This window comes from Dendrobates tinctorius, unplaced genomic scaffold (assembly GCF_039654945.1).
Source record: "Dendrobates tinctorius isolate UK_male_01 unplaced genomic scaffold, ASM3965494v1 ptg000105l, whole genome shotgun sequence".
Lineage (NCBI taxonomy): Eukaryota > Metazoa > Chordata > Amphibia > Anura > Dendrobatidae > Dendrobates > Dendrobates tinctorius.
The window spans coordinates 10,361,441-10,387,363 of NW_027361773.1; the positions used below are offsets into that span (position 1 = coordinate 10,361,441).

At 46.4% G+C, this 25,923-nt stretch overlaps 2 protein-coding genes across 9 annotated transcripts in view; one reads left to right on the forward strand and one right to left on the reverse strand.

The window, feature by feature from the left end:
- Positions 1-25,923, forward strand: part of LOC141100498 (uncharacterized) — a 300,902-nt gene that overhangs the window by 113,933 nt on the left and 161,046 nt on the right. The gene's annotated exons all lie outside the window — the stretch shown is intronic.
- Positions 14,756-25,754, reverse strand: LOC141100512 (uncharacterized). The gene is made up of 3 exons (XM_073589081.1): positions 25,572-25,754; positions 24,548-25,457; positions 14,756-14,797 (listed from the first exon to the last, which is right to left on the reverse strand). Exons 1-3 carry the CDS (start codon positions 25,661-25,663, stop codon positions 14,756-14,758), a joined length of 1,044 nt encoding a protein of 347 aa, XP_073445182.1. The 5' UTR covers positions 25,664-25,754.

Consider the following 25,923-nt stretch of genomic DNA (forward strand, 5'->3'; position numbering starts at 1 on the left):
CTTCTACTGTCCAATTTCGATGAGCTTGTGCAAATTGTAGCCTCAGTTTCCTGTTCTTAGCTGAGAGGAGTGGTACCCAGTGTGGTCTTCTGCTGCTGTAGCCCATCTGCCTCAAAGTTCGACGCACTGTGCGTTCAGAGATGCTCTTCTGCCTACCTTGGTTGTAACGGGTGGCAATTTGAGTCACTGTTGCCTTTCTATCAGCTCGAACCAGTCTGCCCATTCTCCTTTGACCTCTGGCATCAACATGGCATTTCCGGCCACAGAACTGCCGCTCACTGGATTTTTTTTCTTTTTCGGACCATTCTCTGTAAACCCTAGAGATGGTTGTGCGTGAAAATCCCAGTAGATCAGCAGTTTCTGAAATTCTCAGACCAGCCCTTCTGGCACCAACAATCATGCCACGTTCAAAGGCACTCAAATCACCTTTCTTCCCCATACTGATGCTCGGTTTGAACTGCAGGAGATTGTCTTGACCATGTCTACATGCCTAAATGCACTGAGTTGCCGCCATGTGATTGGCTGATTAGAAATTAAGTCTTAACACACAGTTGGACAGGTGTACCTAATAAAGTGGCCAGTGAGTGTATATATATATATATATATATATAGTGACAGGGTCACTGGCATGGTATATGAGGGGAGATATGTGTCACTACGCTTAATGGCGTCAGTGATGAGAAACCAGAGTATTTTCCTCCAGCACTGTATGTGTAGTGAGGGTTAAATTAAAGTTGCACACGTGGGCTGGTTTTATGCGGACACTGTAGAGTGGGTGGGAAGATTTCCACCTTATCCCCACCTGCAGAGCTGGTGTGCTGACAGGACCAGTGTGATGTCACAGTCATATGATCAGTCACATTTGTAAGGCGTCACATGGTCTGGATTCAAATAGCTGGACTCCAGTGGCAGTCTGTGTGTGTGTTGTGGTTTGGAGAGGAAAGACTCCAAACGGTGGCTCCAGGTGAAGCTGAAGACACAGTGTGGCCTGAGTGGTCAAATCTTTCAGACATATGGACATTGCTGTACATTATCTTTTTGTTTGGCCATTATGCCAGAAAGGCCATGTTTACTTTGCTGCGGTTTATGCTGTTCTACAATAAACAAGCAGGTGATTTACCAGAAGAAGTGTTCCTGTGTCTACCTTTGGAAGCAGGTGAGTGAGTCAATCTCTTGCCTCAGACGCTGTTACCTACAATACTTGGTGCATTGAAGGGGTTACGGTCCAGAGGAAAGGATGTGGGTTTCTGCATCTGAGGTGAATGCCCCCAGGCTGGTTCGTTCGTTCCAAACCTCTTATCTGAGAAACCTGGTTTTGAGTGTCCGGAGGCCACTCGTAGAAGGGGGGGTACTGTCACGGTTGTGTCAGAGGCTGCAGACCGTTGCACTGCATCTGTCTGCAGAAGGTCTTGGTTGCTTGCTTTGCACACTAGTGGACACCTCCACTGGTGCTAATGACCACACCTGAATCTGAGTGTTTATAATGCCATACTTCCTGTTGGAAGGTGTGGGTGTTATTTCCTATTTGCACTTCTCTGTTGAAGCTTGGAGTTATAGTAGTCAGCTAGCAACCTCTTGGAATTTGGAAGGTGTCATCGTCTCTCACTGAGTTTACTCAAGCTAAGTGTCCCCCTGGTTTCCTTTATACTTACTGTCTTTAGTGTTAGTGGGATTGACTAGCGTTTATCCTGCCCTTCCCGATGCAGGGCTTTTCGCCAGGGTTGCACAGGGACTAGGTATCCTGTTCGGCAACAGGTGCGAAGCCTGTCTAGGGACGGTAGGACAGATAGGGTGACGTTAGATCAGTCAAGGAGTCTCCACTTCTCCCTTCCCTAGTGTTTGGTTCCCTTCCCTAATGCCTTTGTGTTGCACTTCGTCTGTCCTATACTGTGCATGACAATGATCTCTAAAAGGCCTAAAGTTAAAGATGTCACATTTCCTTAGTATTTTAGGCAAAAAAAAAATATATATTTTCATCTTTTACATTTTAAAAATTCCAAAAAGAAAATGTGCTGAAGCAAAATTTGGGCACCCTGCATGGTTAGTACCTAGTAGCACCCGCTTTTACAAGTATGACAGCTTGGAAACACTTATTGTAGCCAGCCAAGAGTCTTTCAATTCTTGTTTGAGGGATTTTCATCTATGATTCCTTGGAAAATTCTTACAGTTCTGTGCGATTCCTGGGTCGTCTTGCATGCACTGCTATTTTGAGGTTTAGCTACAGATTTTCCATGATATTCAGATCAGGGGACTGTGAGGGCCATTATAAGACGTTCAGCTTGTGCCTTTTGAAGTAGTGTTGAACTATTGTGGATTTTGACATGTGTTTAGGAACATTATTCATTTGTAGAAGTCATGCTCTTTTCAACTTCAGCTTTTTTACAGATGGTGTTATGTTTGCATCAAGAATTTGTTGAAATTTCATTGAATCCAATCTTCCCCCTATCCCTGAAATTTTTCCCATGCCATTGGCTACAACACCAACACAAAGCATCATTGATCCACCCCAATGCTTAATGTTTGGCGAGATGTTCTTTTCCTGAAATTCTGTGCCCTTTTTTCTACACACATACCTCTGATCACTGTGGCCAAAGAGCTCTATTTTAATTTCATTGGTTCACAGGACTTGTTTTCAAAATGCATCAGGCTTGATTAGATTTTTTTGCATATTTCTGACACTGAAGGTTTTCTTCTGATGACTCTTCCATCAAGGCCATATTTGTGCAAGTGTCTCTGGAGTTGTAGTACATTGTTCTACTGTTCAGAGTCTGTTAAATTTTTCTGAAGTTCTTTTTTCAGTCAAGCGGGGGTTCTGATCTGTCTCTCTAGCAATCCTATGAGCAGCTTTCACTGAAATTTTGATTGGTCTTCCAGACCTTATCTTAACTGCCACTGTTCCTGTTAACTGCCATTTCTTAATTACATTTTGAGCTGAGGGAATGGTAACTTGAAAACGCTTTGTTAGCAACTTCTATCTTTCTCATGCTTTGTGGGCCTTCACAATTTTCATTTTCAGAGTACTAGGCAGTTTATTACAAGAATCCATGGCTGAAGTTTTTTGGCACAAGGTTAGCGGAGCCTAGATTTTTATAAAGCTGAGAAATTGACATCACCCGGCCTTTGCTAACGATGATAGTGAACAAGCCATAACCCTAACAGGCTAATTAAGGTCTGAAACTTTGGTCAAAGTTACCTAAGCACAGAAATCTCCAAGGGTGCCCAAATTTTTGCATCAGACCATTTTCCATTTTGTAATTTCTAAAATAAAAAAAATGGGCTGAGTGATACTGAGCAGTGATTAGCGAGTATACTGTTACTCGAGATATCCCAAGCATGCTCAGGTGATCTCCGAGTATTTGGATGTGCTCGGAGATTTCGTTTCTGTCGCCATAGCTGCATGATCTGCGGCTGTGTGGGGAAGGTGACTTGACGGACAGACTTGACTGGAAGTAGGAGGGGACGATTTGTGCACTACAGACGGAGATTGGCAATGACAGAAAGGTAACAGCAGGGAAAGACAGAAAGGGGAGTGCAGTACCAAAATTTGACCACAAGATGACAGGGGGAGTGTAGTTCAGGACTTAACATCAGCTTACGGCTATAGAAACTGCTTAGTCATGTGGGGCGGGGAGATAGGAACCCAGGAGGGAAATTCCCAGTGAGAGAGGGGATAAATAGGACTGGTTGGGGTTCCAGAGGCTAGGCTAGTCCCGGGAGGAGCTCAGCAGAGGAAAACTCAGGACAGAAGACGGAGAGCGGTGAAGAGCTCGACCAGGGGACTGACAGGAGAAGACAGTCAGGGGGTGGCCCTGACACAATGTACCGCAGGACAGACGAGGCCCTGGGGGTACCGGTTGGACGACGACCTCGGGCAGGTGAAGCGCTGGCGGTTGATTGGTCTAGGACAGCCCCAGCGAAAGATCCGTGAGGGACGTCATCACGACTAAAGGAAAGGTGAAAGGTACCCGGGCCTGGAAACGGAGAGCTGTAAAGGAACTGCGGTGCATGGCTAAGGTCGTCAGGAGGACGACCAATAAACCTGGATCTGTTACAACTGAATTCTGCCTCCGTCTCGTCTTTGCATCGTCCGGTCGTGGTAAGCAGTGGCCCACCCCCCAATCGCGGCCCCTACCACAGCTGCTAGCCAGCTTGAATACATGTGGAGATTGCCTGTTTGATAGAAATACCCACATGTATTCAGGCTGGCTAGCAGCCGCAAATTATGCAGCTACAGCAACAGAAACTAAATCTCCGAGCACATCCAAATACTCGGAGCTCACCCGAGCATGCTCGGGAAATCTCGAGTAACGAGTATATTCGCTCATCACTAATACTGACGGATGAAACGTGCGGCCATCCATCGCTAATACAAGTCTATGAAAAAAGGAAGATCCAGCATAATCATTTGCTGGATCCGTTTTTTTCAAAAAACGACGGATTGTGACTGATGGCAAAAAACTGATGTGTGAAAGAGGCCATAGAAGTTAACTCCTCCTGGAATGTAACAATTTTGGATACAGGCCAGGTTCTGGTCGATATCCTTGGCAACAAGCTGTACACTATGCAAGATAAAATCTCTGGAGAATGAAAGCAAGTAAAAAAGCTTATTTTCATGGTGTCTTACTATACCAATCTTATAACATGAGAAAACCCGTTTAAGGTTAATTTTTAGAGTTGGATCGGAAGGAGGAACCCCCCTCTTTGCTTTCCTATACTAGTTGATTCTTACTGCACAGATGGGAATTTTATTCAGATTTACTGCAATACTTGCCTTGCTATGTATGAAGATAATGAAGCTGGTTGTAATCAGTTTTAAGCCTAATCTAATGTGGTACTGTGATAAGAACCTCTATTTTAACAAGATAAGGGGGCTTTACACATAGCGATATCGCTAGCAATATCGCTAAAGCGTCACCGATTTTGTGACGCAGCAGCGATATTGCTAGCGATATCAATATGTGTGATACTTACCTCCGGCCGGCTCCCCCGCTGGCAATCGCTGATCGCGCGATCGGCCTGGTCCATTTCTCGTCGTCGGCTTCCTGCTGGCGCCAACGAGCGAGAGAACCATGGACGCAGGCGGAAGACGGACACCCTCGCCGCGTCTGAAAGGTAAGTGCGACCACTGACAGCTGCTGCATCGCTAGTGAGATCTGCTTGTTTGGCAGCTCACTAGCGACCATTTAGCGATGCACCAGCGATCCTGACCGGGTCGTATCGTGGTCGGGATCGCTGGTGCATCGCTAAATGTAAAGGGGCCTTTAGTTTATAAAATTATTTTCTTCAAAAATTAGACAATAAACTGTGAGTTGTGCTATTGAGAATAAAAATGTTTAAGAATCACAGAAACAAAGTGATGGACCATATAACATTGGAGGAGGGTCGCCAACTGCTCAAGCGCATAGTGCACAAGTCACAACGCTCTGCTGACACAATAACTGCAGAACTCGAAAACTCCTCTGCCATTAAGATTAGCATAAAAACTGTGCACCAGGAGCTTCACTGCATGCATTTCTATGGCCAAACAGCTATATAGAAGCTTTACATCACCAAGCACAAAGCCAACCATCGGATGGAGTGGTGTAAAGCCGCCATTGGACATTACCTGCCTCACTGCATTGTGCTAACTACAAAGTTTAGTAGAGAAAGGCTAATGCTATGGGGTTGTTTTTCTGGTTTTGGCCTTCTATGTTCCAGTAAAGGGAAATCTTAATGGGTTTGTCCACTACCCAAATAATCTCTTCTCAATTACTGTGATCTCAAGTAAAATAATAACATTTACCGTATATTCACCACCGATACTGGCGCCGATCCAGCGGTGTTGACACTGGCTCTCCTGGGGCTCATGTGACATTGTTATGTCATGAGATCCCTGGTGCCAACAAGCAGTTGTTTCACTTTCCCTTCCTTCGGATGTAACTGACACCTGGAGGAAGTGACAGTAGTCACAGATCTGACTTCCTCCAGATGTCTGATTTTCCTGAAGGAGAGGACAGTAAAGCGGCCTCTGATTAGCTGCTGGGATCCCATGACATAAAGTCATGCGAGCCCCAAGAGAGCCAGTGTCAACACTGCTGGAATGGCACCAGTACTGGAGGTGAGTGTAAATGTTATTATTTTATTTGGGATGAACATAGTGATTGAGAAGGAGTTTGGCTTAACTATTGAAATGATCTAAACCAAAGAGAAATATCTCAAGGCAAAAAGTATTACGGTACATCCAATAGCATATTTATAGAGAATAGCCAACAAAAACAATGTGCTGGATAAAACTTTTGAGTGTTCGGTGAGTGAGCCATTTCTACATCTTTGCTACTGTATCACTAATGGAATCATTTGCCGAGCCTCTCCAGTGCAATGCACATGCCCAGGAAGGCAACGCTGACCTAGGAAATACCTGGTGTGAGATATGCAGATCTGTTGGTAATGGTTTGCTGAGCCCTATGTCACCTCTGCCTCCCTGAGCATATGGATGTACGTACACTGGCTTACCAAGCATTGTAAGTGAGGCTAAAATTTTCAAAGACCTGGAGGTGATGCCGATTTTGAAAGTCATGTTACTCATGCCCACAGGGATATGATAATACAGGCTGGGTCATTTATATGGATACACCTAAATAAAATGAGAATGGTTGGTGATATCAACTTCCTGTTTCTGGCACATTAGTATATGGGAGGAGGAAAACTTTCCAAGATGGGTGGTGACCATGGTAACCATTTTGAAGTCGGCCATCTTGGATTCAACTTTATTTTTTCCAATGGGAAGAGGAACATGTGACACATCAAACTTATTGAGAATTTCACAAGAAAAACAATGGTGTGCTTGGTTTTAATGTAACTTTATTCTTTCATGAGTTATTTAAAAGTTTATGACCACATATAAAATGTGTTCAAAGTGCTGCCCATTGTGTTGGATTGTCAATGCAACCCTCTTCTCCCACTCTTGACACACTGATTGCAACACTGCAGAAGAAATGCTAGTCTAAGGGGGTCAGATTCCTTGTAGGAATTCTCAGACCTGACACCCATAATGTGGTGGTGCATCATCTTGCTGGAAAAACTCAGGGAACATGCCATCTTCAGTGCATAAAGAGGACAACACATCATCATGTAGCAATTTCAGTTATCCAGTGGCATTGAGGCTTCCATTGATGAAGAATGGCCCCACTATCTTTGTACCCCATATACCACACCATACCACCAATTATGGGTGTCAGGTCCGAGTATTCCTACATGAACAGTTTCCTTGAAAGTGGATTGGATGGCATGGGCCAGTTGAATGGCCACCAAGGTCTCCCTATCAGACCCCCTTAGACTTTTATCTTTGGGGTCATCTGAAGCCAATTGTCTATGCTGTGAAGATACGAGATGTGCAGCTTCTGAAACAACAGATACTGGAAGCCTGTGCTAGCATTTCTTCTGCAGTGCTGCTATCAGTGTGTTAAGAGTGGGAGAAGAGGGCTGCATTGACAATCCAACACATTGGGCAGCACTTTGAACACATTTTATATGTGGTCATAAACTTGTAAATAACTCATGAAAGACTAAAGTTACATTAAAACCAATCACATCATTGTTTTTCTTGTGAAATTCTCAATAAGTTTGATGTCACATGACCCTCTTCCCATTGAAAAAAATAAAGTTGGATCCAAAATAGCCGACTTCAAAATGGCCACCATGGTCACCACCCATCTTGAAAAGTTTCCCCCTCCCATATACTAATGTGCCACAAACAGGAAGTTGATATCACCAACGATTCCCATTTTATTTAGGTGTATCCATGTAAATGGGCCACCCTATGTAATTAGTGGAATAATTGGTTTGGGGGAAGAAAACGCCCCTCGAATATTTGCTTATTGATTTGCATATCCCAGGCAAAAATAAATAACCAACTTTACGGAAATTAGTTAAACAGAAGTCAAAAGAAAGGGGCTTGTTGTAAGCAGTTTAAAGAGTGGGATAAAGACATGGGGCGGATTTTTGTGCGAAATGGTTCATTTTTTGAATACTTAGCATCTTATGTTCATATAGTACTTATAACCAATTTTGCCAACATCTGAGCCCTGTGTTGACATTCCCCAGCAGTACCCACTGCCTGCGCAGTGCAATTATGCCATATACAAGAGAAGACGTAATAGAATTGGGAAGTAGCTAACTGACTATTCCAGTGGGAGGGGTAGAGAAAGCGAGGCGGGAGAGCTGGCAGCGCACAGTGGCTTTCTTAATTAAAAAGATTTTCTCATTTTGCTGAATGGGTGAAATTGCAAAGTGATTGCAAAAATAAGCTACTTTGAAATGTACCTTTTATTAAAAAAAATCTCTTTTTCCAAGAATGGATGGATTTTTAATTCTATAGTTTACGGCTTGTTATCTAGGTTACTAGCCAACTCCGCAGTTTATCAGCGGTGGATAGCTTCTTAAGCAAGGATGGTTTATTTGCAAGCTATTTTCTTCAGAGTTTGCAAAAGCAGCTTAGGCTACTTTCACACATCAGGTTTTCGGCGTCAGGCGCGATCCGGCGTCGTGCCGGAATGCCGGATCCGGCAAATGTTTTGTAAAACCTGATGTGCCGGATCCGGTTTTCTGCCGGATCCGTCTTGTTCTTGACAGACAAAACCGGATCCGTCTCATCCGGTTCATCCGTTTTTCTAGCCGTTTTTCGACGGATTACGCCGGATCCGGTTTTTAAAATTGACCCTTGTGGCCCCTCAAGGCAGAGTACACTGGCAGGATGACAGAGTGTGAAAGATTTGTGCCCTAACCAAACTTGTGTACCTTCTGGACCAACAGTATATACCTTTGCCAACCAAAGTTGGCTATCTTGTCATGGTCTACTATTTTTAGCTTTAGGCCACAGGTGTGTACCTGGTTGTGTTTTATGCAAAGTATTTCACCTTTTAACAAAAGTTGTGTACATTGTTAGGAAATCACCAACAATAAACACAACTTTTTAGGTGAAATACTTTGCTTCAAACACAACCAGGAACACAACTGTGGCAAAAAGCTAAAATTTACCCACAGTTATATACCTGGTTTTGAATACCTTTTTACCTTTGAAATACCCTGTATTTAACCTTTTTTTTAAACATAGTTCGCCGCAGAAAGAAAAGACAGACAACCATTGTGAAACGATAATTTAATTTTTATTTAAAATTTTTTTTTTTTTTTTGTAAAATGTTTTTAAAGTGCAAAAAACTTTTTTAATAAAGGTTTTAAACCCAATGGGCATTTTTATTACAAAACACATCATAAATCTGTGTAGTGTGGGGTGGAAATACTGCTGGAGGGGCTGCGGGACACTTCGACACTGGGTGTGTGGAGAGAGGACTGGGATCGTGGTGGGGAAGGAACAGTTAGAGGTGAAGGTGTGGAAAAAGCTACAGAATGGGTGGACATGTTGGAGGCAGAAGAGGTGGTGGGCGGTGGAGTGGAGGGTTGGGCAGGGACTGTAGGAGCAGATGATGTTGATGGAAAGTTGTATGGGGAAGGAGTTTGGTACGGGGAAGGAGTTTGGTACGGGGCAGGTTGCTGGAAGTGGGGAGATGTCTGGTACTGGGGAGGTTGCTGGTACTGGTGAGGTTGCTGGTATGTAATAGGAGGGGGAGGATGGAAAGTGGCTGGAGGGGGTGCAGATGTAATAGGAGGGGGAGGATGGAAAGTGGCTGGAGGGGGTGCAGATGTAATAGGAGGGGGAGGATGGAAAGTGGCTGGAGGGGGTGCAGATGTAATAGGAGGGGGAAGATGGAAAGTGGCTGGAGGGGGTGCAGGTGGAGGAACTACAGTGGTGGGAGGTGGAGGTTGGGAGGTAACCTGCTGTAGAGCACCGTGGCACGAATGCATTACATGCATCTGCTGGGTAGGAGATAGTGTTGCCATGCGCTCCACAACAGACCTGAAAAAGGTGTGGTTTGGCGAAGATCTTGCTTCTGAATGCATGGTTTGCAGAAGTGTCTTCACCTCCAGAATGCTGGAGTTGATCTGCTGAAAGCCTGCGGAGATTTGCTCTGACAAGACTTTTAGACAGTTCTGGAAAGATGCATTCAGATGCAAGAACTCTTGCGCATAACTCTTTTCCTGACCCCTCTGCCGCTGCCGCCCAGTACCCGCAGGTGTACTAGAGGTGGCAGGGGCAGAAGGGTGGGGTAAAGGGAAAGCGATCTCCTCACCAGCAGCTTCATGTAATGTAGGCGGCCACGATGCTCCTGTGCTGGTGGATGGGACAGATGGGTCGAATGTGTGGGAAGGCTGGGAAGGTGCAGATGTACCGGGGCGGTCGAAGTGTCCCTCGGTGCCGGTCTCCTCAGGGATCGCCTCAGAAGGGTCCAATCGTGCAGGCTCCCGAGTGCTGCTCACCGTGCTGTGGAATAAAGAGAAAAAAAAAAAATTAAAATACTGACATGGTATGGCCCTGGCTGAAAAAAAAAGTTACATCTAACATTTTTTTTCACATGTGGTGTGTAATATTTACCTTCTGGTGAGCATTGTTTCCCGGAGGAACGACAGGGCTTGTGCGTACTTGTACTTGCTCCTGCGTCCTCCAGATCCACTCGGGGCCCGCATCTCTTTATTGAACTCCTTCTTGAAACGATCCCTCACAGACCGCCACCGATTCACAATTCTCTCCCCTGAAACGAGAAAGGAGTGGTTAGTATACAACATCAGTGTTTCACAAACTGCAGTCCTCATGGTCCCCAGGGGTCATGTTTTCAGGATTTCCATAGTAAATAGAAATCCTGAACACATGATCCGTGGGGACCACGAGGACTGGAGTTCGGGAAACACTGGTTTACATCAAGCAACCGGTACTGTATATACTTACGCTCTTTAATCTGGGCCCGAACATCGAGGTCCTCCCAGCGGCCCACAAGGAGTGAACAGATTTCCTCCCAGAGTCGTCGGGTAACGATAAGGTCAGCGTGGCGGCGGTCAGCCATATTCCAGAGCGGCTCCCTTTGTCTGACGAGATCGATGAGGTGGTCCACATCGAGTCCTCCATCCTCACCGTCAGAGTCGGGAGCACGCTGTGAAGGCTGTTAAAGAAAAAGACAAAAATAACATTAGCCTCCACAAAAGAAATGAAATAAAAAGTGCAAAAAAACAAAGCAAAAATATTTATACTTACACGCTGGTGACCGCCGCGTTGCTGTCGCCGACGACCCTGGGAGGCACTGCGAGGACCTCTTGGCCGAGCACCAGATTGGGAAGACTAGAGAAGAAAACAAAAAATGTTATGTCTTTGGATGTAGGCATTTGTTTGCTGTGTGTGGTCTGCAGAACATTGTTTTCTATGTGTTGTGTGTAGTGTGATGTTGTGTTTCTGCGTTTGATGCAAAAAACTTACCAATTGTGAGCCCACTCCAGGTGTCTGTCCACCCCTTCCTTCTTCTTCTGGGAGCTCCTCTTCATCTTGTGATTCCTGTTTTGAAATAAAAGGCAATGAATAGACATATATTACAGAGATGATGGATTTTGGAAATAAAAACTTACCGTCAAACGCTGACGATGCGAGGGAGGGCTCCCAGAAGAAGATGTGCTGTCCTGTTGATGGCCAGACTCCATGGCTGTGGGTATTGCTGCTGCTGTTGCTGCTGCCAGTGATGCCATTTCTGCTGCTGCTGCTGCATCTCTTTGGCGGCTGTTGAATAAAGAGAAACAAAGGGCCAATGAATATCTTGATATTCCATGGCCCTAGTTTGGAGGAATGGGGGATTTGATAATTACCGTCTCTCATCTGCTGCTGGACTCCCCTCCTCAGCATGTTCCATTTGCTGCTCCATTTGGGGTGGTGCTGATGGTGCTGCTGCTGCAGATGTCTGCTGCCTTCTCCTGCTCCTGGTTCTTGGCTTGGGTGGCATGTTGGGTGTGGCTGAGGGTCCCATTGTCTTGCTTTTATATATCTCCTGTGGGCAGAGCTACTGAGCATGCTCAGACCAAAAAACCGGATCCGGCGCATTGCGGCGCTCATAGGCTTTCATTGTGTGAAAAAGCCGGACGCGCCGGATCCGGCGTGTCCGGCTTTTTCGCCGGAGACAAAAAACGTTACAGTAGCCGTTTTTCTTCCAGACGCCGGATCGCGACACATTGCCGGATCCGGCGAAAACCGGATGAAACGCATGGCCATCCGGCGCGATCCGGCGCAAATGCAAGTCAATGGGGGGGAAACCGGATCCGGCATTGCATTTCGCCGGATCCGGTTTCTGTCAAAAGCGCCGGATCGCGCCTGACGGCGAAAACCTGATGTGTGAAAGAGGCCTTAGAATCTAGCTGTATTCTTTATGTGGCCACCCTTAGTCACCCTATAATGCTGTAGGGGCAAAGCTTCCTTATGTGACGGTGCTCAGTTTGGGCCAGAGCCTTTTCTAGAATTAAATTGTGTAAAAGTTAATACACAGAAAAGCTCCAGCTGTTCCCATTGTACTTTATTACATGCTTCAGTCATTAAAGTTAGAAATAACTAAAACTGTGACTACTTCTGCACAAATACCTCCTGAAATAATGATGGCTATACAGTGGCATGTAAAAGTTTGGGCACCCCTGGTCAAAATTACTGTTATTGTGACCAGTTAAGCAAGTTGAAGATGGAATGATCTCCAAAAGGGCTAAAGTTAAAGATGACACATTTTCTCTGTATTTTAGGCCAAAAAAATTATATATTGTCATTTTTTACATTTTAAAAATTACAATAAGGAAAATAGGCCAATGCAAAAGTTTGGGCACCCTGCATAGTTAGTTCCTAGTAGCACTCCCTTTTAAAAATATCACAGCTTGTAAACGCTTTTAGTAGCCAGCCAAGAGTCTTTCAATTCTTGTTTGATGGATTTTCATCCATTCTTCCTTGGAAAATTCTTTCATTTTTGTGAGATTCCTGGGTCGTCTTGCATGCACTGCTATTTTGAGGGTTAGCCACAGATTTTCAATGATGATCGAATCGGGGGGACTGTGAGGGCCATTGAAAAACCTCTAGCTAATCGCCTTTGAGGTAGTCTATTGTGGATTTTGATGTGTGTGATCATTATCCATTTGTAGAAGCCATCCTGTTTTCAAATTCAGCTTTTTTACACATGGTGTTATGTTTACATCAAGAATTTGTTGAAATTTCATTGACTCCATTCTTCCCTCTACCTGTGAAATGTTCCCTGTGCCATTGTCTGCAACACAACTCCAAAGCATGATTGATCCATCCCCATGCTTAATGGTTGGAGAGATGTTCTTTTCCTGAAATTCTATGCAATTCTTTCATTGCGACCAAAGAGTTTTATTTTAACTTCAACGATTCACAGGACTTGTTTCTAAAATGCATTGGGCTTGTTTAGATGTTCTTTTGCATACCTCTGATGCTGAATTTTATGGTGAGGGTGCAGGAGAGGTTTTCTTCTGATGACTCTTCCATGAAGGCCATATTTGATAAGGTGTCTCTGAACAGTAGAACAATTACCACAACTCCAGAATCTGCTAAATCTTTCTGAAGGTCTTTTGCTGTCAAGTGGGGGTTCTGATATGCCTTTCTAGCAATCCTACAAGCAGCTCTCTGAAATTTTGCTTGGACTTCCAGACCTTATCTTGACCTCCACTGTTCCTGTAAACTGCTATTTCTGAATTACATATTGAACTGAGGAAAGGACAGTTTGAAAACGCTTTGCTATCTTCTTATAGCCTTCTCCTGCTTTGTGGGCCTCCACCATTTTCATTTTCAGAGTGCTAGGCAGCTGCTTAAAAGAACCCATGGTGGCTATTTTTTCGCACAAGGTTAGAGGAGGCTATGTGTTTCTAAACCTGTGGAATCTGCATCAGCTGGCCTTTCCTAACATTGAGGGTGAGCAAGCCATATCCCTTACAGGCTAATTAAGGTCTGAAACCTTGGTCAAAGTTATCTGAGCATACAAATCTCCAAAGGTGCCCAAACTTTAGCATCGGACCATTTTTCTTTTTATAATTTTTAAAATGTGAAAAAATGACAATGTGTATTACTTTTTAGCCTAAAATACAAAACAAATGTGTCATCTTTAACTTTAGGCCTTTTAGAGATCATTTTATCTTCAACTTGCTTAACTGTTCACAATAACAGTAATTTTGACCAGGGGTGCCAAAACTTTTGCATACCACTGTATGACTTAATTTCAATTCTGTTCGGTAACATGTATGAGAGATGTATAAAGAGAAAAAATTCATCACAATGGCACAGCGAACAATTCATAATAGTTGCCCAAATGTATCATTGAAGTAAAACAAGGCCGACTGTTGTGGAGAAAGTGATGGTGCTCTCTAACACTTGTTTTGTCTCACAAACCATTAATAAATTGTCACTGTCTTCCAGTGGTTAGATTGTGGTTTTCTGCTTCTGAGCTTCTTCTCAAGCCACAAGTTTCTGTTTACTACACTAAAGCTGAAGACGATATAGTCAAGCACTTGAATAATATGTTATTTACATCCCATTGTGTTATTGGATACATCGGTGTGAGTCCTGCGTTGCCTTATTGTACTCACACTATCATCGTGATTTCTGTATTTTGAAAACACAACAATCTTTTTGCCTTTATCTTTGTTTCATATATCGTGTTAGATGCTTTAATATGACATGATTAAAATTTGCCTGATTTGGATTTCCAGTTCCTTAAATGCAGCCAGCAATGTTTACAACTCTCACAATGTTTAGTTACCTCCATCTCACAACACTGCTACTATTGATCACATGATGTGCTAACCTTAGCGGTCTATCCTCAATACATATTTCACTTCAACCTTGCCATACGTAGTGTTACCTGAGCCTTTGTAATTCGTGATCAGTGGATTTAGGGACCTGGGAAATGTTAATACAAAACAGAAACAAACCCATATTAGTGTGCAGATCTGTAACAATTAGAAATTAGACCACATACCATCCAGATAAATATGATGAACTAAATAATCAGAGCAGCACATAAAGACATAAAGCCCCCCTTCCCCCACAGGCCGCTCCTGTGCACGAGCATATCATTAACTCAAAACTGAAAATAAAGAGTAAACAACAACAACCACAAGACGGAATTCATCAACCAAGGTATCATTTTATTCAGTATAACGGTCCCGACCTGACACTGTGTGTAGGTTACTGTGCACAATCCTGCTGACAGGTAAATAGGAGAAGGTATGCTTTAGGCCATGTGCACACGATGCAGATTTCCAGCGGATCCGCAGTGGATTTTACCGCGCAGAAACGCATATCCACATTGTGATGTACAGTAGCATGTTAATCAATAGGAAAAAAAACGCTGTGCAGACACTGCGGATTTTTCCGCGCGGTTTTCTTGTGGTTCAAAATATGCAGCATGTCACTTCTTTTCTGCGGTTTTCCACCTGCTCCATTCTCCAAATCCGCAGGGGAAAACCGCACAAAAACTGCAAGAAAAACGCAAAAAAACAGGAAGAAATCCTCAGGAAAAATGCAGGTCATTTGACCTGCGGATTTCTTCAATTCTGCGCGGGAAAATCCGCAGGGCAAAAAAGTACGTGTGCACTTAGCCTTACTGCTGTTTTGAAGACAAAGGATGATCACATGAAATATGAGCTTGAATTAGATTTCTCTTGTTAATTGATAAAATAAATAATTTGACACTTCTATTTTTGAGAGCAGTTTTATTTTGGAGCATTTATTCCAGTTATACTTACTGTGACAGGGTCACTGGCAATGTATGTGAAGGGAGATATGTCATGAAGATTGTTATCTGTGTATATGTGAAACCCAGAAATTTCTCTCCAGCATGTTATGTGCTGAGGGTTAATTGGCCGTGACAGGGTTGGGTTTTTGTGAGAAGTTGTTAGAGATGGGTGGAATGACTACTCAACATATCTCCGCCTCAAGTGTGTGGTTCGGCATGTTAATTGGCCACTGATTTTTTTTGTCTGTTTATGTGTCTAGAGGCTAGAGAGCTCAAGTGAAGTGTTTATATGAAACTGTGCTGGACTCTGTACTCTGTTATATCCTGTGTGGGCGGATCCTTGCAGGCATAAGGACTGTGCTATATGTTTGGTTTCCTTTCCTACTTTTTATATATACATAAAAATGAGTTTATGTATGTGTGTATCAGCCATGCCCACTCCACATAGCCCCACCCAATCACAAAGCATCTTTCATTTCACCAGAGCTGTTTAAAAGAAGCTGAGCTGTGATTGGTTGCTATGAGCAACAGCTTTCCCACTCCACAACACCTCAGCAGACACTGACCGGGTGGGAGAAATCTAGCATCCCCGGGAACATAAGCTCCCAGCCATTGTCTGCCCCCCAGAAAGGAGCAGAGAGCACATGACAGAAATTAATCACCCCCTCCTGTGCCCATATACCTATCACACATTCTCCATCCCACAGTCCCATAGACACATCTTCCCTCTTAAAGGGATCTCCGGTATGGAAGATAGGGCAAATCCCTCAGTGCTCTGATTCTGACCCCAGACTTCTATTAAAGGGATCATTAGTATGGAAGTCAGGGCAAATCCATCCAGCACTTTGGTTCAGACCCCAGGCCTCTCTTAAATGGATCCCCGGTATGGTAGTTAGGACAGTTCAAGTCAGTGCTCTTGGTCTGACCCCAGGCTGATGGGATGATGCGAGATATTAGGGGTAGTAGTCCGGTGGCTCTGGATCATGGGATGATGTGGGATATTAAGGGTAGTAGTCGGGTGGCTCTTACGGGATGATGTGGGATATTCGTGGTAGTAGTCTGTTGGCTCTGGCTGACGGGATTGTAGGGTCGGTGGCGGGCCGAGCTGGGGGGGTGATAGGGGGTGGTCCCACTTCTTACCGCGCAGAGATGACACAGAGACACGATGGAGGCAGATTCTGGGTGCAACAGGGCCAAGTTTATTCACACTTGCCGTCCAACTGACGGCACACCTCGCGGCCCTCCGTTTCCAGAGCCGCTTCTCACACCGTACACTAGGGACGTGTCTGCACACACCGTCCCCTCCTTTACTGTCGACGCTCCTGACAGGTCCGTCACTGTGGCCGCCTTAGGCCCGTAAACCAACAGCGCTTCTACTGCTCAGTCGTCGTGTTACATATGGTGTCCTTCACCCAGAGCCTCGTCTCTGCTGCGGTCCTTTCCTGTCAGGACCACCCCCCTGACATTTCCTCTCCTCAGTCCCCTTGGTCGGATTCTCCTCAGAGCGCACAGACTGGCGCAGTCATCCTGTCACCTGAGCTCCCCCTGGGGACTGGAACCTTCTGGAACCCTCCCTCAGTATTTATAACTCTCCCGCTTCCTTGAAACTGTCACTCTAACTGTCACCATGCCCCCCATGACCAACGGTTTCTAAAGCCCTAAGCTGCTGTAAAGTCCTTTGCTCACACTCCTCCCTGCCATCTAATGTCCACCCAAGGTACTGCACGTCCACTACACTTTCCTAGCTGTTTCCCCACTATAATAACTGACACCTACCTACACTGTGCATACCTATCTTTCTCCATTCTGACACGTCCGTCCGTACGTCAGGTCACCTTCCCTACACTCCTCCTTCCTTTGTCCATTGTCGTCCTCGACAATCGTCATCCCTGCCTTTGTCGTTCTGAAGCTACACCTACATTCTGTTGTCGGACCAGCTGTTGAGCCAAACCCACTATCTGCGGGGGCCGAACCATACTGGGAGCACTATGCTCTGAGCAGCCTACTGCTACTCACCAGCGCGCACGCCACATGACAACGTCTTTCAAACTGGGCAAGGTACACCCGTATTCTCTCTACGGCGTGTATCTTTCCCCTACTCTCCCCTTCTGTTACCTTTCACTATCCGGTACGCCATGATCGAGGCCACACACCTACCAGATCATTGCCGGCGCCCGTCTTTCCTTCTTCAGGGGTGTCCGTGGTGTTGGGGACCTGACCTAGGACGGCTGTCTCTCTCACGTCTTCCAACTCATTTTCCTTCTTTCAATTACATGTCATGGTTGGCGTCCCGGTCTCCCAGACCTCAACTCTTAGATCCCTACCGGATCTCACACTTTCCTTTGGTCCCGCAGACCTTCCCTTACCCGGACCTGTTGCATTTTACTTTGGCATATTATACAATAAACAACTTTATAATAGCACAAGTACCCATTTTTATATATTTTTTTTTTCATTTTCTTTTGCTTTAAAACTCAACGTTCAACAATAAACATCGCCAGTACTCCTTTTCCCTCCCCCTTCCTTGGACATGGACACTCCCTCTTGTCTTCGTATCCCCGTTCTGTCAAGTTTCCAAATCAGTAAGTAACATCCTGTAAGAGGAACATTCTAAAAAAACAGAAAACATTTTTTTTTTTAAACTGGAACTGTTCTTTCAGACTCTGACAGTCCAGGCCATCTCCTGATGGCCGGTAGCAAGGGGCCCACAGCCGTGGAACTCCTGGGGTGAAGGGAGTGTCCAATACAGTCCTCTTTACGGGGGTTCGCGTTCCTCGGGTACCGCCAGTACTGCCACCGCATAATACCCGCGGGGGCAGTATTCTTTATAATAAGAGACAAAGTCCCCTATTTCCAGGGCACGGCCGTGGCGTATGGAGGCTACGTTCACGTATACCTTCTGGCCAGTCTGATCACGTATGAAACCATACCCCCGGGCCACATTGGTGTACACCAGCCGCCCCCGGGATCTTTCCACCGCCATGCCAGCCTCCCCTTTTGAATGAAGCAGGCTCCATACCTCCTGCTCTCGAACCTTCTTTTGTTTTACCACCTCCGCAACCCAAACGGAGGGTACCGCGCCAGTCCCAGCGTCCGGTGGGCGGGACCTTGCCGAGAAAGGGCGCGGGGCAGAGGCAGCCGATGATATCTGTGGCCCAGCAGTCGCTGGGGCCGGGTAGCGGATGGGAGCAGCCGTGATTCCGGAGGGCTGGTCCGGTTCCAATACTGGCATTACCGCGGCTGCAGGGTAGGCCGCATCCACAACTTCCAGCAAAGCCGGAGTAACGGCCGGTTCGGGTGATGAGGCTGACACCGGCCGAGGGAGCACAACCGCGCCTTCTGTAAATAAGCTCCGCCCTGGTGACTCCGGGCGGGAAGGCTCGGGGACGGGAGCGAGGGCCTTGCTCAATTCCGCATATAGCATAGGGCCCTCCGTAGCCGGGCCTTCCGGTACACTGGAGGCTGCGTGTTGGGGCAAAATGATAGGGGCAGCTTGTGAAGCCGTCGGCAGGGTCGGGGGAACTCTCACCTTCCCCGGCGCCACGGCCTCCGTCACACCACCGCACGGCTCATCCCGCAGCCTCCGCTCTCCAACTCGCTGCTCAGCAGGCCTAGCTTCCAGACTCAGGGGCTCCGCGGGGAGACTCTCCGCCGGTATCAATGGCGGCCGCTCCTTCTGGCTCCGCACGGGCTCCGCACAGACTCCTCTTCTTGCCCATGGACCCGAAGATGACGTCTTCTGTCTCAGCTCGTTCTCCTGCCGCCACTGCCATTCTAGGCGGCCAATGCCCCGACACCCGCAGCGTCTCATACCGTCCGGTGGGCAGCAATCGAATGGCGCCAAACAGCCGCTCCCAAGCTTTTCTTCGGTGTCACTCCCTCTGTGGGGTGGGGCGTTGGCAGGCCTCTCCACCCACCTGTCAGGGTCCAATATATGGAAACGTCGGCCTCCGGGCACATACTGCTGTCCACGGGGGTACGTTGGAGGGGGTCCCAGTCCATTCTGAACAACTGCGAACACCCGGACCTCGCCTCTGCGTTGAAGGAGCACCGCCATACTGCACTGTCCCTGGTACCGCCCTGGATCCTCTACTGGCCACACAGATTCATCACTGCGCTCCTCATTTGTAATCCACTGGTAAGCCAATTGCAATCCACCGGTAATTGTAATCCAAACTGAGTAGTCTGAGTCCTTTTCCATTCTTTGAGGCAGGTCTGCCGCAGAAGATGATGTATTAGCGGCGGTGATCCTGCCGACTACGCCAAATGTAGGGTCGGTGGCGGGCCGAGCTGGGGGGGTGATAGGGGGTGGTCCCACTTCTTACCGCGCAGAGATGACACAGAGACACGATGGAGGCAGATTCTGGGTGCAACAGGGCCAAGTTTATTCACACTTGCCGTCCGACTGACGGCACACCTCGCGGCCCTCCGTTTCCAGAGCCGCTTCTCACACCGTACACTAGGGACGTGTCTGCACACACCATCCCCTCCTTTACTGTCGACGCTCCTGACAGGTCCGTCACTGTGGCCGCCTTAGGCCCGTAAACCAACAGCGCTTCTACTGCTCAGTCGTCGTGTTATATACGGTGTCCTTCACCCAGAGCCTTGTCTCTGCTGCGGTCCTTTCCTGTCAGGACCACCCCCCTGACATTTCCTCTCCTCAGTCCCCTTGGTCGGATTCTCCTCAGAGCGCACAGACTGGCGCAGTCATCCTGTCACCTGAGCTCCCCCTGGGGACTGGAACCTTCTGGAACCCTCCCTCAGTATTTATAACTCTCCCGGTTCCTTGAAACTGTCACTCTAACTGTCACCATGCCCCCCATGACCAACGGTTTCTAAAGCCCTAAGCTGCTGTAAAGTCCTTTGCTCACACTCCTCCCTGCCATCTAATGTCCACCCAAGGTACTGCACGTCCACTACACTTTCCTAGCTGTTTCCCCACTATAATAACTGACACCTACCTACACTGTGCATACCTATCTTTCTCCATTCTGACACGTCCGTCCGTACGTCAGGTCACCTTCCCTACAGGATGATATGGAATAATAGGAGTAGTAATCCTGTGACTCTGATGGGATGATGTGGGATATTATGGGTAGCAGTCCGGTGGCTCTGGCTGATGGAATGATGTGGGATATTAGGGGTAGTAGTCCGGTGGCTCTGACGGGATGATGTGGGATAATAGTGGTATCAGTGCAGTGATTCTGACTGATGGGATGATGTTGGATATTAGGGGTAATAGTCCGGTGGCTCTGATGTGGGATATTAGGTGTAGTAGTCTGGTGGCTCTGACGGGATGATGTGGGATATTAGGGGTAGCAGTCCGATGGCTCTGGCTAACGGAATTATGTGGGATATTAGTGGTAGTAGTCCAGTGGCTCTGATGAGATGATGTGGGATATTAGGGGTAGTTGTCCGGTCGCTCTGGCTGAATGATGTGGGATATTAGTGGTAGTTGTCCGGTGGCTCTGGCTGACAGGATGATGTGGGATATTAGGGGTAGTAGTCCGGTAGCTCTGACAGCATGATGTTGGATATTAGGGGTAGTAGTCCGATGGCTCTGATGGGATGGATGATGTGGGATATTAGGGGTAGTAGTCCGGTGGCTCTGACGGGATGATGTGGGATATTAGGGTAGTAGTCTGGTAGCTCTGGCTGATGGGATGATGTGGGATATTATAGTGAATGTGGCTATGTGGAGTGGGCGGGGCTATACACTCAGCTTTATATATCTAGATATAATCATTATAATTTGTTATAACTAACCATAGTTAGTTACTATGCCCGGGCAACGCCGGCTCTTCAACTAGTGTTTTAAATAAATAATGAATATAGCCTAGAGAGCTCCCCAGTTAGGAGTAAAATATAACATTTAATCGACCATTAAAAAGACAGGTCACAGAGAAACATTACAAAAAGTGATCGTGCAAACCAGTGCTCAGTAAAAAATGGTTTGGTCTCACCATCATTGACGGACATGCTATCCCAGCATCATGACGTATCCTGCTGGGAAAAGGATCCAACCATGGGGGCTATAACACATAAGAGGAGAGGGATGTAAGTGTATAATAATTCCCTAAGCTCCCTGTCGTGCCCCAGTATTGCTCCTGTCCTAACAAGGACAGGCCCCAAGTGGATCCTATAGTGGACACCCCCAATGATGTACCTAACCCCTTATCATTGGGGGTGTCCACTTCGGACCTGTCCTTGTTAGATCCTTTTCCCAGCAGGATACGTCATGATGCTGGGATTGTTAGGCGTCGGATTTCTGCGTTTACTCTGCAGGGATCCAGACCCTCACATTCTGCAGTCTCCTGCTGTTTACTGCAGAGGAGATTGCAGAGGAGATTGCCTTGCAGCAAATCTTTCCTGAGGCTGTCCTTCTGTCCTCCTACTGAGCATGCTCATGGGACGATCTCCAATTGGAGATCGGGAGTCATGTGCTCAGGTCCTGCTCCAGATCTCATTGGTCCATCTCAAAGATCTGGAAGCTTGCAGAAGGTCCCGGCTGCAATAAAAGGCACACATGGCTGTTCCGCCATGCGCTAGTATAGTCTTAGGCTACTTTCACACATCAGGTTTTTGGCGTCAGGCGCGATCCGGCGTCGTGAAGGAACGCCGGATCCGGCAAATGTTTAGTAAAACCGGATGTGACGGATCCGGTTTTCTGCCGGATCCGTCTTTTTCTTGACAGACAAAACCGGATCCGTCTCATCCGGTTCATCCGTTTTTCTATCCGTTTTTCGACGGATTACGCCGGATCCGGTTTTTAAAATTGACCCTTGTGGCCTTCCGAATGGGATTGGCTACTGGAAAACTATATATAGAGTGTTCCTACAGCCCTTCTTTGACAGGTTGTCGAGGAGAAAGTGCAGGTTGGAGAGAAGAGCAAGTTACTGGCGAAGATGGATGTTGTCATTGGAAATATTTGGCGGATTTTATAGCGGAGGCGAATCGTTTGAGGGTGATTGTTCTGGAGAAGGAGAGAGCGAGACAGCAGCGCATCAGGCATCGTAGACGACGTTTGTGGATCCACCCCATCACAGCCAAGAGAATGACGCGTGGGGTCTATTCTACACTCTGCATGGACCTTCGACGAAACCCGGATAAATTTTTTGGATATGTTAGGATGAAAATGGAGAATTTTGATTACTTGGTGGAGCGCATTGCACACCTCATAAGAAAAGTGGACACCTATTGCCGCTTCTCTGTTTCACCCGCAGAGCGTCTGATGGTGACTTTAAGGTAAGCCACATTTATTGGATGTGATCGCATCAGAGCACACTTTCACTGCAATCTTGTTGGTGGTAGTTTGTATCTCCAAGTGTTATAGCTCAGTTTTGGTATGTAATGCTGTGATTTAAAACTAATTTATTGTTTTTTAATTCCCCACAGATTTCTTGCAACTGGAGAATCCCTTTCGTCACTGCATTTCCAGTACAGACTCGGGATTTCCACCATATCTGGAATTGTGAAGTACACATGCTGTGCACTGTGGGACTCCTTAGCTGAAGAGTTTTTACCAGAGCCCACAACAGAGAGGTGGATTGAAATTGCTGACAAGTTTCAACAGATATGTCAGTTTCCCAACTGCTTGGGCGCTGTGGACGGGAAACATATCCGCATTGTAAAGCCAGCTGGATCGGGATCGGAATATTTCAATTACAAGAAATATTTTTCAATTGTCCTCATGGCCATCGCTGACGCGGAATACAAATTTATTGCGGTTGATATTGGGGCCTATGGCCGCTCCAATGACTCTCAAGTTTTCAAACTGTCTGCCATGGGGCGTAAACTGTATGGAAACACCTTCCAGTTCCCACCACCTAGACCGCTGCCGCAAACATCTGGTCCACCTATGCCATTTGTCTGTGTAGGGGATGAAGCCTTCCAGCTGTCAGAACACCTTTTGAAACCGTACTCTAGCAGAGGATTGACAAGACCAAAACGCATTTTTAATTACCGCCTCACAAGAGCAAGAAGAATGGTTGAATGTACCTTTGGTATTCTGACAGCCAAATGGCGGGTCCTATTGACTGCGATCAACCTCAAGACAGAAACTGTGGACGAGGTGATCAAAGCGTGCGTGGTACTCCACAATTTTGTTATCTGCAAGGAACCCATTTCCATTGAGGACACCTCTGAAGAAACCACCTTGCAAGATTACCATGACATTACCACTAGAAGTTCTGTGACGGTTTCAGTAATGAGGGACAATTTTGCACTATACTTTATGTCACCTCAAGGCAGAGTACACTGGCAGGATGACAGAGTGTTAAAGATTTGTGCCCTAACCAAACTTGTGTACCTTCTGTACCAACAGTATATACCTTTGCCAACCAAAGTTGGCTATCTTGTCATGGTCTCTATTTTTAGCTTTAGGCCACAGGTGTGTACCTGGTTGTGTTTTATGCAAAGTATTTCACCTTTTAACAAAAGTTGTGTACATTGTTAGGAAATCACCAACAATAAACACAACTTTTTAGGTGAAATACTTTGCTTCAAACACAACCAGGAACAATTGTGGCAAAAAGCTAAAATTTACCCACAGTTATATACCTGGTTTTGAATACCTTTTTACCTTTTAAATACCCTGTATTTAACCTTTTTTTTAAACATATTTCGCCGCAGAAAGAAATTACAGACAACCAGTGTAAACAATAATTTAACTTTTATTTAAAATATTTTTTTTGTGTAAACTGTTTTTAAAGTTAAAAAAACTTTTTTAATAAAGGTTTGGAACCAACCAAATGGGCATTTTTATTACAAAAAAAACATTATAACTCGGTGTAGTGTGGGGTGGAAATACTGCTGGAGGGGCTGCGGGACACTTCGACAATGGGAGTGTGGAGAGAGGACTGGGATCGTGGTGGGGAAGGAACAGTTAGAGGTGATGGTGTGGAAAAAGCTACAGAATGGGTGGACATGTGGGAGGCAGAAGAGGTGGTGGGCGGTGGAGTGGAGGGTTGGGCAGGGACTGTAGGAGCAGATGATGTTGATGGAAAGTTGTATGGGGAAGGAGTTTGGTACGGGGAAGGAGTTTGGTACGGGGCAGGTTGCTGGAAGTGAGGAGATGTCTGGTACTGGGGAGGTTGCTGGTACTGGGAAGGTTGCTGGTACTGGTGAGGTTGCTGGTATGTAATAGGAGGGGGAGGATGGAAAGTGGCTGGAGGGGGTGCAGATGTAATAGGAGGGGGAGGATGGAAAGTGGCTGGAGGGGGTGCAGATGGAGGAACTACAGTGGTGGGAGGTGGAGGTTGGGAGGTAACCTGCTGTAGAGCACCATGGCACGAATGCATTACATGCATCTGCTGGGTAGGAGATAGTGTTGCCATGCGCTCCACAACAGACCTGAAAAAGGTGTGGTTTGGCGAAGATCTTGCTTCTGAATGCATGGTTTGCAGAAGTGTCTTCACCTCCAGAATGCTGGAGTTGATCTGCTGAAAGCCTGCGGAGATTTGCTCTGACAAGACTTTTAGACAGTTCTGGAAAGATGCATTCAGATGCAAGAACTCTGGCGCATAACTCTTTTCCTGACCCCTCTGCCGCTGCCGCCCAGTACCCGCAGGTGTACTAGAGGTGGCAGGGGCAGAAGGGTGGGGTAAAGGGAAAGCGATCTCCTCACCAGCAGCTTCATGTAATGTAGGCGGCCACGATGCTCCTGTGCTGGTGCTGGTGGATGGGACAGATGGGTCGAATGTGTGGGAAGGCTGGGAAGGTGCAGATGTACCAGGGCGGTCGAAGTGTCCCTCGGTGCCGGTCTCCTCAGGGATCGCCTCAGAAGGGTCCAATCGTGCAGGCTCCCGAGTGCTGCTCACCGTGCTGTGGAATAAAGAGAAAAAAAAACAATTAAAATAGTGACATGGTATGGCCCTGGCTGAAAAAAAAAAGTTACATGTAAACATTTTTTTGTCACATGTGGTGTGTAATATTTACCTTCTGGTGAGCATTGTCTCCCGGAGGAACGACAGGGCTCGTGCGTACTTGTACTTGCTCCTGCGTCCTCCAGATCCACTCGGGGCCCGCATCTCTTTATTGAACTCCTTCTTGAAACGATCCCTCACAGACCGCCACCGCTTCACAATTCTCTCCCCTGAAACGAGAAAGGACAAAGTGGTTAGTATACAACATCAGTGTTTCCCAAACTCCAGTCCTCATGGTCCCCAGGGGTCATGTTTTCAGGATTTCCAAAGTAAATAGAAATCCTGAACACATGATCCGTGGGGACCACGAGGACTGGAGTTCGGGAAACACTGGTTTAAATCAAGCAACCGGTACTGTATATACT